General features: G+C 36.6%; 1 protein-coding gene across 1 annotated transcript; it reads left to right on the forward strand.

Moving 5' to 3' along the window:
- Nucleotides 1-42: 42 nt before the first annotated feature.
- LOC110827937 (uncharacterized) lies at nt 43-10993 on the forward strand. The gene is made up of 7 exons (XM_022060112.2): nt 43-294; nt 1024-1161; nt 1610-1692; nt 3308-4158; nt 7021-7166; nt 8237-8301; nt 9087-10993. The coding sequence occupies exons 2-7, from the start codon at nt 1027-1029 to the stop codon at nt 9745-9747; spliced, it is 1941 nt and encodes a 646-aa protein (XP_021915804.2). The 5' UTR covers nt 43-294; nt 1024-1026; the 3' UTR covers nt 9748-10993.
- The last annotated feature ends 1492 nt before the right edge of the window (nt 10994-12485 follow it).

Consider the following 12485-nt stretch of genomic DNA (forward strand, 5'->3'; position numbering starts at 1 on the left):
CAATCGAAAACAAGCTGCCGACTGCATGGTCGGACAGGACTGCGACTAGTGACGTCATCGTAGCAGAGAGAAGGATAGGGAATGTGTCGGATATGAGAGGTTAACAGCTGTGGAAGGGTTGAAGACCGTTAGTATTAAAGTTAAACAAGCTTGTTCTCGCGTAAAAGATAGAAAAATGCATGTATTGATAACAACGATATTGTCGAAATGGTGCAGTGGAGTGGTTAGCAAACCTATTTCATATCCAGATTCTCAATTTGTATATCTATAGGGAGAACAGCTATCGTGACTGAGGTGTGTTATGGTTTTTCTTATTTCCAAGATAATTATGGAATAGTATCCTTGGATAGGCTACGTCCTTTTCAAATCACTATTCGTGAATATCCTTTTCGACCTATTTCATATTCCACAGTACTCATTTTAAACAGTTGACACAACATCGTTAAATAAACAAAGATACATTGTCCAAGTTTGCAAGAATTCGTGTAATTTGGTCCTTTCAAACGTAACATGCCAATACAGTAATAGAAAAAATGGTTTTATTAGAAAATAAGTCATTCATAATTGAACAATAGTATGTTGTTTGATGCAACACAATTTCAGCAGTTGAGATGAAATTATAGAGAAATAAAGATGCAACAATTCACATTGATTTCGTTAGTACTTGTAGTGAAAAGCACTTTTTTATAGTACGGTCGTATTTATTTAAGTTTTATTCTAAGTGTATTTTAATAATAAGTACGTTAATTACCAACTCAGAGGTGCAGAACCAAATTTGATTCTCATATGAAGACGAGAGGTAACTGTTGTGAGGGAAATATAGGGATAGTTCTTGCCATTCATGATCAGCTTTCCAAATTATATATTTTCAACAGATGAAAATTAATTAGGACTTCATTTACTTGTGTAAATGGGAAAATAATCATTCGCTGTTTTTTAGCCTGTAGATTGGTATAATTTTAAACATCATTTTAACATATATTGATTGTGGTCAATGGAACATGAATATTGTGTTTTTTGCAGGACATGAATGCAATCAAAGTGGAACCTAGTTCGGATAGTGAGACGTGCCCAGCATCTTCACTGTGTTATGATCCTTATATTGGTGAAAAACAGGGAGATCGAAATGTAGCATTTCATTTAATAAAGAATGAAGTTAAGGTGAGATTTTTTTGTGGGAACATAAAGTTTTGCCACACACCTTCCAGTTTATGGTGCATTATACAGTAAAACCTCTCTAAGTTGGACACTCGGGGTTCCACAAAAATGTGTCCGAGATAGAGGGAAAGAGAAGAATCAGATTGTGGTCTAATGACAGTATAATCTATTTACTTACATACACTAACTACTGTGGGCTTACTTGAATTAAGAATTAATGACAATAATAATCTTTTGAAGCCCACTGGTATAAACATGTTGAAGCAAGTTCGAGATATGAGGTTTGCGTGACAGTAAAAGTGTTGATCGTGGTTGTCATGGGTTGTGATGCTCTATGGTCTTTTAGGTGGTTATCAACATTTTGGAGGATTGTATTGCCTATATATTGAAGATGCCTTTACCCTAAAGATGGAGCACATTTATTTCCTAATTAGGTCTTGTTGTTCACTAGGTGGAGTCATGTAATGTCACTGTAGTGAAAGAAGAGGTGATGGATGAGATAAAAGTAGAGGACAATGAAATATGCCTGGAAAGGTGAGTGTTATATGAATAATTATCTTGATTTTGGTGTTAATTTTATTTCTTCTTCTTCTTCTTGGCGCTACAGTTCAAAGTTGAAATTTTATTTGGCTTAAATAATAGCTTTATCTATTATAGTAATGAAACAATTCATTAAAATTACAAGAAACATGTTTATATTTATTTTTTATTGAAGAACTGAAGAGGAAAAAAAGGCGATGACAACGTTTCTTGGTAAAGGTTGAGTGATTGTAAAATAAAGGTAACAGGCTGAGACTCAAAACTAAGGAGAAGTTAGTATCTTCTGAATATTATGGCATGCATAAAAATATATAAAATCAAACATGTCTTTAGAAAGTGAAAAAAATATTGGGACCACCTGAATCAGTTCTTTGGATGGTGTTCCTTGAATGGGAGTATGTCCTAATACAGTGGACTTATTATTAAGTGTTCTGTCTTACGACAGGTCCATTGCTCTGCCCAAAAAGAGCTCTCCAGTTGTCCCTATTCTCGGCTTCTCGCTTTAATTCCTGGAACGTCATCTTCTTTCCTTGTTTAAGATCGTCGGTTAGCTGTATCAATCTTCTTCCCAGTCCTCGCTTTCCTTCAACCTGGCCTTCGATGATATCACTCATTAATCCATTCCTTCTCATAATATGTCCCAGCCAGTTAGCTTTCCTTCGTGTAATCTTTGCTCGTTGACTCTCCTCAATACTTCTTCGTTGGTCACTCGATCCGTCCACCTGATCTTCTCTATTCTTCTCCAACACCACATTTCGAAACTCTCCAGGTATTTCTGTTCCTTCTTCCTGAGTGTCCAAGTCTCTGCTCCATACGTAACACTTCACTAGTTTCTCCTTCATCTCCAAGCCCAACTTGCTAGTGAGAAGTATCCTCTTCTTGACGAAAGCTGCCTTGGCCATGGCTATCCTTGCTTTTACTTCCTTGGTGCACAGGGCGTCCGTCGTGACTATGCTTCCCAAGTACTTGAAATGCTCCACATTCTCCATCTGTTGGTTTCCAATTACAACGTTCAATGGTTCTGCTCTCGGTGCTATCCTCATTACCTTTGATTTTTTCAATGGACTATCACTTTATAAATAACCTTCTTAGTCTTATAGAAATTGCAGCGATCTTTCTTGTAATGACAAACAAAACAGAAGGAAGCCAAGATTTCAGTTTTGCCAACATTAAACACCGAACAGATGGGTTCATTGTTTTTAGAACAGTGTGTGTCGGGCTCTATGCAACCAGAAACTGAATTGCATTACTCCAAAATGCAAGTCCAGGCAAGTTGAGTGATCAGGTCAGGTTATGTGTGGTCTGGAGGATTCACAGTGACTAAGTATAATAAATTTCTTTCGGGCTACCAGCTGTCAAGTGGTTGAAAGGTGAAAAAAAAAATGTTTGAGGAACCACATTTGTCCTCATCCTCTGGGTACTGAGGATGAGGACAAAGCTCGCGAAGGGTTTATTATACAGGTCAGGTTAGTTTAAAATGAGAGAGCTGTTATTTTCTTTGTTGCAAATTACCTTTTTAAGAAACTTATTTTCAGGTGTTTAATGATGGTATAAATTCTGCTCTTACAGTAAAGGCATATGTTATTTGAATTTAATTTCTTTGTTGCAGTGTTGAGCAGACCTTGGAAAAAGGAGAGTATATAGAAAATGACATTTCCTCAGTTGAATCTGATGTTTGTTTTAGAAACAAATTTGAATATATCAGAGAAGGTGCTAGTTGTATTGAGAATAACTTATATTCATCATTATGTGTTACTGCTGCAAGTGGCAGACTTAAGAAGGCAAATATTAAGTGTTTAAAATGTGAAGTGTGCAGTACTTTATTTTCAAAGAAGAAATTACTTATAAGGCATTTTCGTAGACATACAGGAGAAAAACCATACAAGTGTAAGATATGCAACAAAGGATTCCCTCAGAGTGGAGATCTCACCAGACATGTACGCACTCACTCTGGAGAAAAACCTTTTCAATGTGATATTTGTAACAAGGAATTCTCACAGAGTGGCAATCTATTGACACACATACGAACTCACACTGAGGAGGAGAAAGGATATAAGTGTGTGAAATGTAATATAGTATTCAAACAGAATGGACGACTTGCAAGGCACATGGTTCGCCATACTGGGGAAGATCCCTACCAATGTGAAATCTGCACCAAAGTTTTCTCTCGATATAAGTATTTAGCTATACATAAACAGACACATTCAGGTGAAAAACCATACAAATGTGAACAGTGTAAGAAAACATTCTCAAGAAGTAGTGATTTTTCAAGACATATACATGCTCACAGGAAGGAGAGATCATACATATGTGATGTGTGCAAAAAGCAGTTCACACGCAGTGGAAATCTTGAGGTGCATAAACGTATTCATACAGGTGAAAAACCTTTCAAATGTGAACTGTGCAGCAAAGGATTTTCTCAACGTGGAAATCTTGTCACACACATGCGCACACATTTATGAAACATACATACTGTTTTGAACATTTTAAATTTCTAATGAAAATTTCTCTGTTCAAGATTAACTTATGGATCATCACTGTCAAGTTGTTAGCACTCCTATTTCTTATTCAGGAGGGCCTGGGTTCAAGTCTCATCCCAGAAACTGGTTGTCCTGACAAGTTCTTTTGTGGTTTTCCTCAGTCCTTCTAGGCAAATGCCAGGGTAATACCTTAAATTAGTACACAACCTTTCCAATTCATTATTCATCCTATCATTCTGTACCATATAATCTCAGCAGCTGAAAGTGTTGTAAAATAAACCAAAATAAAATAGATAGCATTACTTGTGCTATAGCTGCATCAGGACCAAGATATGCTTTCACAATATTAACAGGCCCTTCAGTTCCTTAAGTTTCTTTTCGCATTTACTCCCTCTTTCCATCATTCACACGTGTACATTAACATCAATAGTAGTTATGTCTTGTTCTGTTTTATGACAATATATAATGCAGAGATTGTGGAGCATTCAGTGCAAAATTGTATGATAAGAATATATGAGGCGCGTCCTCAAAGTAAGTTTCCCTGGGGCCGTTTACAGAAACAAAACACAATTTCATGGAAATATTTATTGCAACAGATACAGCAAGTGTCCAGCTATTTTTCAACATATTCTCCACCGGAATTGAGACATTTGTCATACCGTGGGACCAACTTTTGAATACCTGTGTCGTAGAAGTCTGCCGCCTGGGATTGGAACCACTGTGTGACAACCATCTCCGCCTCTCTGTCATTCTCAAAACGCTGACGCTGACCGGACAGGAATTTCTTGAGGTGTAGGAAAAGATGTAAATCACTGGGAGCGAGGTCCGGGCTGTAGGGTGAATGATTAAACACCTCCCAGCTGAACTCCTGCAGGAGACTTGCTGTCCGTCGAGCCGTGTGCGGCCTAGCGTTATCACTGACCGCACTTCACAGTCGGCGGGAGCTGGAATAAGAACCTCCATCTTCAACAGCTGCAACGATGCTACTGTGAGAACGCGGGAGGTGCCGTTAGTGCATGCGCCATGCTACGTCATTGCTCTATCACGTACGCACAGTCGCTTCGCGCAATATAAGGTTTGCTAGCTGTGGGATGAGTGGGAAACTTACTTTGAGGACGCGCCTCGTACAACCAGAAAGGATGGGAAGAACAAGGAAAGGTGCAGTTGTACCCTATTTGAGGGTACCAATACTGCATAGAATTTGATTAACCATTTGAAACTGCCAAATTTCCTTGGACTGAAACTTTGTATGTACCAAATGTGATTCATCAGTGTTGGCATCCAGTTAACATACGCAGTCAGTTGTATATAGAATAGAATAGAATAGAATAGAGTGTTGCTGAATAACATGGAACACTCAGGACGTGTACAAATATTGAGTCGAAAACATATTACCATGATTATTCTGTTTGCACACTAAGAACATGTAATTTGTGAAAGTATGTTAAGTAGAATACATTTTTTACAAAGTATTTTGAAGTGGAATGTAATATTGAACATTAGAATTCTGAAGCTTAAAAATGCAACATTTTTCAAAACTCAGACTGATTTTGTAGTTCTGTCAGAAGACCCTTTGTTGTGTATACTGCAACTACATGATTCAAATTGTAGTTTATGAGAGTAGCTATAATAGCAAAATCTGAGGATGAGTTACAAATGGCAGTAAATGAACTAAATAAAATCAAGAAATATGACAGATATCTTTTACAAAAACAAAATCAGTAGGAACCTATGGAAAAACAAAACGTGTCAAACGAAACGGAAGGAAAAATTATAGAACAAGTTTCTAGTTTTAATTACTTAGGATATTTAATATCAAATGATAAGGATGTTAGTATAAAGCTACAAAGGTGTAATGATCAGGGCATCACGACTGCATGTGTCTTGACCATGGAGAGAGATCGTGGAATTAAAGATCATCTTTGGTAACAAGCGAGGCGATATATGATTGGCCAATAAATCTTAATACAAAATGGCGTATTAAGGGTGTTGATTGTGATCGCAGATAATACAAATTTTAGTTGTGTTAAGAAACGTATCTAAGAATTTGCTTTTGCATTTATAATTATCTTGAATTAGATAGGAAGTGTAACAGGCCTATGCCATTGGCTTAAATATATGCTGATTCAAAGTAACATCTATTGACCTGGTTATTAAGTCTATGAAGACAGTAAGTACCCACGGGAGAGAACACTTTTTCATTAAAAATGACAGTTGTTATTAAGCTTCCTGAAACGTTCATACCATACGTATTTAATTTTGTGTAGTATCCTGTAACATAGCAGAAGAGAGATGGAGGTTTCTTGCCCTTTCTTTCCATTATACGAAATCCGGCGTTTAGTTCCAGCGTGTTTGCTATGGAATTTATTTATTATGCTGAAAAAATGGTGTCCATAGGATGTTATAAACCAAAAATGCGAAATACTAGTTTAGCCGACCTGACTTAACCTAACAAGGAATGCACCCAGTGCTGTCAAACTAAATGTACCGAACACTAGTTCAGTTAAGCCCAGATATGCAAGGGAATCGTTCAAAAGATGGCTATAAAGTCTGAACAGGATTGAGCCTAATTTGTGAAGTGCAGAAGAAGATAATGGATTTGACTTTTTCACCCTACCCTATCACATCTAGGTTATTGACCCTTGTTCTTGGTTTCCTTTAGTTTGGTCAGGTGAAGTAAGTTGAGGGAAACCCAGAGTATGTTCTGCACATTTACCTTGAATTTATATAAATTTTACCTTTATTAACATTTCTGTATGGTGTAACGTAGTAGTATAAGTAGGCCGTAAGTTGAATAAGTGATCAGGAGTTATAAACTGATATAAAGAATGTTGCTTTGCAGCTAACATGGACAGAATCAAAGCTGAACCTATGTTGGAAGGTGAGAGTTCCTTAGTAATATCACCAGATGAAGAAAAGTGTATTGATATTAAGCAGGAAGCATATGAGTTACCAGTACAGTCTTCTTTTATTAAGCAGGAAGTCACTGTGAGTATATTTCTTCAGAACATGGTTTCAGGATATCCAGTGCTAGGGGATTGTCCCTTACTTAAGTGTCTATATGTCTCAGTTCTATATTTGATTGACCTGAAATATTGGCTTAAAAAACAATATATTGTTATTAATTTTCCAAATAAAAGTGAATAATTTTATTTTTGTACTCATCATATAGAAGTAAGTGGAGAACAGTGGACATAACAGAACACAACCAAGTGATTTATATCTACTTTGTCATAGGACATACACTTAATTTCCAGCTTCTTATGCTGGATGCTAGGGTTTGTTTCCAGGGCAGTCTTTGTGGGATTTGTGGTGGACAAAGTGTCATTGGGACACTTTTTTTTTTTTTGATTCCTTCAAGTTTCCCCTTCCAACTTCATTCCACTGCTGCACCGTATTCACTTATGTATCATCTGGGAGGTGGACAGTGGACCCTTTAGTGGTTGTAGTTGTCCCATTATAGCAATGACAATAAAATAAAGATGTAATTTAAACAGCACAGCAATTGTTAATTTAATCAAATTAAAGCATGATGATGTGCTGAATACGTACCACAGATATGTTAAACAATATACGTGTGCAGTGTTCTTGTAGGGAAATGTTTAGGAAAACAGTTTCTTAAAATACCAAGAACAAAGGTGGGTAATATTAAGCTGGATCATAGAAATATAAATAGATAGTGAGAATGTAATTTGGTTGATGTGAAGATGGTGTCCAGTCACAGATATTTGTGTCAACAATGTTGGACTTTTGCTTCTGTTACCAGAGAGATAGTTAGTTAGTCATCCCCCTTATATCCAGCATGGTGTATCTCATATTTTAGAATAAATATGTGGCAGTCTAGTTGACCACTTTGTGTGTGCTTTTGTGACGGTGAGTGTAGGTTTTGAAAAAAGGGTAGTTTTCTGTCATTATAAAACCAAGTCACGAAACTAAAATCAGATGTCATTGTTACTGCTTGTTATATTAGAATATTAGTAACTTTGTACTATTCAGTAGGAAAAAAATATGCTAGAAGAAGAAGATTAGTCACTTTGTAACTAGTTTTGTTGTTACAGGAAGAATCATTCGATAATGTTATAACCAAGGAGGAGTTAAAAGAGGAAGAAACAGATGATGTCAGGTAAATGTTATATTTGTTGTGATTTAAGTTATTGGGAAATTTAATACAATTCATTTGATGGAAAATGTTGAGAATGTGTAATGAGTACCCTCGCCATGCCTTGCTTAAAACCTATACATAAATACTGATAACATATGAAAATTAAGTCACCACATTGGCTTTTCATTATGAATGACATAACAGGTTGTAACCTGTAAACCCCCGCCCCCCGACTCGGAAACCAGTCTGGTGGTAGTGGTGAAGGGAAGAATTCTGCCTCTGTTGGGAAGTGAATTCTGTTTGTCTGGCACTTAGTCACTTTACTAACTGATTTATTATCCTGTCTCATTAGATCTTATATTATCTAATATTTATAACACTGTTTAATAACGCGTTGGTTCAATCAAAATCCACCACTTGGTTCTTTATGACAGACTGTGGTGTATTAAGTTGTATTCTAAAACTAAGTGTAAGATATTAATTACTGAATACAGTGCATTAATATTGTTGATCTTTCAACATGTCCTCTCCTTTCTCAATACATTGTTTGCCAGATGCATAATAAACTTCAGAAACATTTTGGGAATTCTTTCATACTGTATTTTCCTCGGTGGTTTTCATGCTGTTTTCCTCAGTGGTAAATTTGTGTCCTGAGCACATTTCTTGATCATTGTTGGATCTGTTGAAGTGGATCCTTCACCTTTCGGAATAGTTAGCTTAAGAATCTGTGAAGCTGAGGGCTGGACATTAAATATATCTTATACACGTTGCATTATGATGAAAATGTGCATTACTCTCTGTCACAGCATAGAGCAACTGGCCAGGCATGAAGATGGCGATAACACTGATAGCAGAACAAAACAACTTAAGCAGTCGTCTCACAGACATCAGGAGCATGTTGGGAAAGAGCGATCCCTTGTCACTCCCACAGAAACAATATCCTGTGGCACGCATAAAATAAATCGTCTCGAAATTACTGACTTGTTTTCAAGAAAAGGACATGGTGAAAATGCCAAGCATGCTGTCAAGGGCATTTTAATTTACAGATGTGGGTTTTGTAACAGAGTATTCTCACTTATTCAGAATCTGGAGACACACATGCTTACCCATGGAGGGGATAAACCATATAAATGTGGAATATGCGATAAAGGTTTCTCACAAAGTACATATCTTACGATGCATATGCGCCGTCACACAGGACAGAAGCCCTTTAAATGTGAAGAGTGTAATAAATGCTTTTCGGTAAAACATAATCTTGCAGCACACCAACTTATACATTCTGGAAAGAAACTATACGCATGTGATATCTGCGAAAAGTCTTTTTTGAGAAGGCATCTTCTTAATTTACATAAGCGCACCCACACTGGGGAGAAACCTTACAAATGTAAAGTCTGTAACAGAGGATTTGCAAGAAACTGTGGTCTCCAATATCATATGCGTATACATTCGGAAAAGAAAGAGAATTAGTCAAAGTGAAAGACTGGTCAGAACAGTTAAGCTTGAATCTGTTATGTGGATCTGTATCAGAATTGTTGATACTGAGACATTCTCATGAATCAGTAACAATCAGATGTTTTCACTGGTAATTTACACACCTTTTTTCAGGAAGTACCTGGTTTGAACTCTGTCTGGAGTAGTAACTATCTTTGCAGTTTTCTTTAGTCCCTGGCCTAACGTTCTGGTAGAACCCTTAAGTGGCCTCAATACTATAATTTTCCCATTATTTATATAATTTAGAACAAAAGAATAATATTGAAGATGACCTGTGGGATGTGCTACATAGTATGGTAGAAGTTTAATGGTGTTTCAGATGTGTTTGCTGCCTCCGTTATCAGGTTAATCACTCTGAATGGTTCAGCAACGAAGAAGACGGCCATCTTCTTACTCACTGCTGTAAGAACCTGAAATCTCATTATTCTATGAGCACATTACCACATTTAGCTTTACTCTGCTATACTTCAAACTCATTTTAGTTCTGTAGAACTGCCCTTAGTATCTTCTATGATGGATAGTTTGCATATGAATCACGTCTTATATATTTAGAATACTTAGTAATTGTGTATAATTGCTTATAAGATTTTAGAAAAAAAGCTCACACACTGTTTTATATTATTTAATCTTGGTTATTGCCACTGTTATTCACAACAATGTTTTTGTTATGAAAAGTTATTTCCAGTTAACTTGACTTCCCTTCAGTGTGCTAATTGTTGTTTCACTCTCTTACGTTGTGTAGTCTAGTGACGTGTGCTGTGATTTTATTGTTGCTTAAAATTGTCCTTGTAAAAGAAACAATTGAGGGCCAGGATAGCTCAGTCAATATAATGTCTAACTGCAGACTAGATGATCAGGGTTTGATCCCTGAAAGGGCCAAAGGATTTCTATTGTGTCTTCTGTGTTCAGACCATAAAGCCCCCTGTCCAATGGATACAAGGGGTTCTTTCTTTGGTGATGAAATGAAACGTACCAAGGTCAAGAAGTAGTAGGAACTACACCCCCCCTCCCCCCCCAGATATTTTCGTAGCATGTAGCGGAACAGATTTACTTTATTTTAAAATTAAAGATTGTAGTCTTTTGGGTTATGGTACTATGTAATCTCATAGGTGGATACCAGTGTTTTGGAGAAACCTGTCACAACCATCTTATTCCTTTAAATATAAATCTACACAATGTAAAAAAAAAATGTTTTGAATAAATATTGCACTTCTTAATGACATTTATTTTTTGTCATTTAATCTTTTTCGTTCTACAAAAAGCTGGTTTGAGAAAGTTATATACAGATTAATACCATTTCCATAACGGAGCACTATCATTCCTCTGAAGCTAATACACATTCAGTCACTCAAGAAATTTCTCATCCTTAATGGAACCCCAAGGTTTATTACCATATACCATGTTGATAAGATACCATTCCTGAGACCTCTTCTGAGCCAGATTAATCTAATCCACACCTTTTAACCCTCTCACTAAGATCCATAACCCAGCCTCCAAACTAAATTTAATAGAAATCTGATTCGTTTCTTACAAAATCAAACATGCAGATGGACCTGCATGATCTTGATTGCTTTCGATAAACTGCGTTTCACACGTAGCTTAATTTATTAGTCGGGTATTGGGTTTAAATATTTGTTATTGCAACTGCATAGAATCTGAATTTGATCGAACTTAATGCGTTGACATTTACCCCACTATGGATGTAATTGATGCTTTCATTACCGTAACATGTCACCAAAGCATTGTTCTGGACGTATCTCTTCCACTGCCTGTACTTGCCTACTAACTTCCTATGTCTGAAGTGTTAACAGGGAGAAAGTTTAACACCACAAAGGCAATTTAATTGTAACCTACTTATTTTCATTGACACCTATCACTTTGCACTCAATTGAATAATTTTAGGTGTCTTGATTTTCCATGTGTTCGGTTACTAAGATATTTCCTTCTAAAAAATTTTTTATGCATTATTTGTTTCCGTGTGTAAAATTACAGCCATTCATAACTTCATAGCACTAGGATTTTTAAGGAATTTTTCTTCCAAAATTTGTATTCATTTCTTGTGGTCCCAGTCGAGGTAAGTACCTATTTTGACGTCATCCCACTGAGTCACCTACCCTCACAGTACTTGTAAGATTTTGATGATATAAAGATGCTAAGAAACCTTTGAAAATGTGTCAAATTACAGCCATTCATAACTTAATAGCACTAGGATTTTTAAGGAGTTTCTCTTCCAAAATTTATATTCATTTCTTGTGGTCCCAGTCGAGGTAAGTACCTAGTTTGCCGTCATCCCACTGAGTCACCTACCCTCACAGTACTTGTAAGATTTTGATGATATAAAGATGCAAAGAAACTTTTAAAAATATGACAAATTTCAGATATTCGGGAACAACAATAACAAACCAATTAATTTATAGGAAGATCAAAAGCGCTCACGTCACGGTCCCTGTCGAACCTAACCTATATTGGTGGGTCGCGAATCTTGCTAAACATCTTTGCACACCATAGAAATGTTATGAGAAGGGAATTAGACTGTGGGAATGCTTGTTACCATTGACTGTAGAATAACTCGTCTTCTCTCCTGCTGCATAAAACATAAAGATGGAACTCTAATTTCCCAGCCGTTTTACATGGATTTGAAACTTGGTCTTTCACTTAACATGCGTCATAATTTGCAGTGGCAGCTGATAACAGGCACGTCTTGTGGCCCGCAG

Source organism: Zootermopsis nevadensis, unplaced genomic scaffold (assembly GCF_977971745.1).
Source record: "Zootermopsis nevadensis isolate Lab colony 2312 unplaced genomic scaffold, Znev_1.0 Znev_ptg000003l, whole genome shotgun sequence".
Lineage (NCBI taxonomy): Eukaryota > Metazoa > Arthropoda > Insecta > Blattodea > Termopsidae > Zootermopsis > Zootermopsis nevadensis.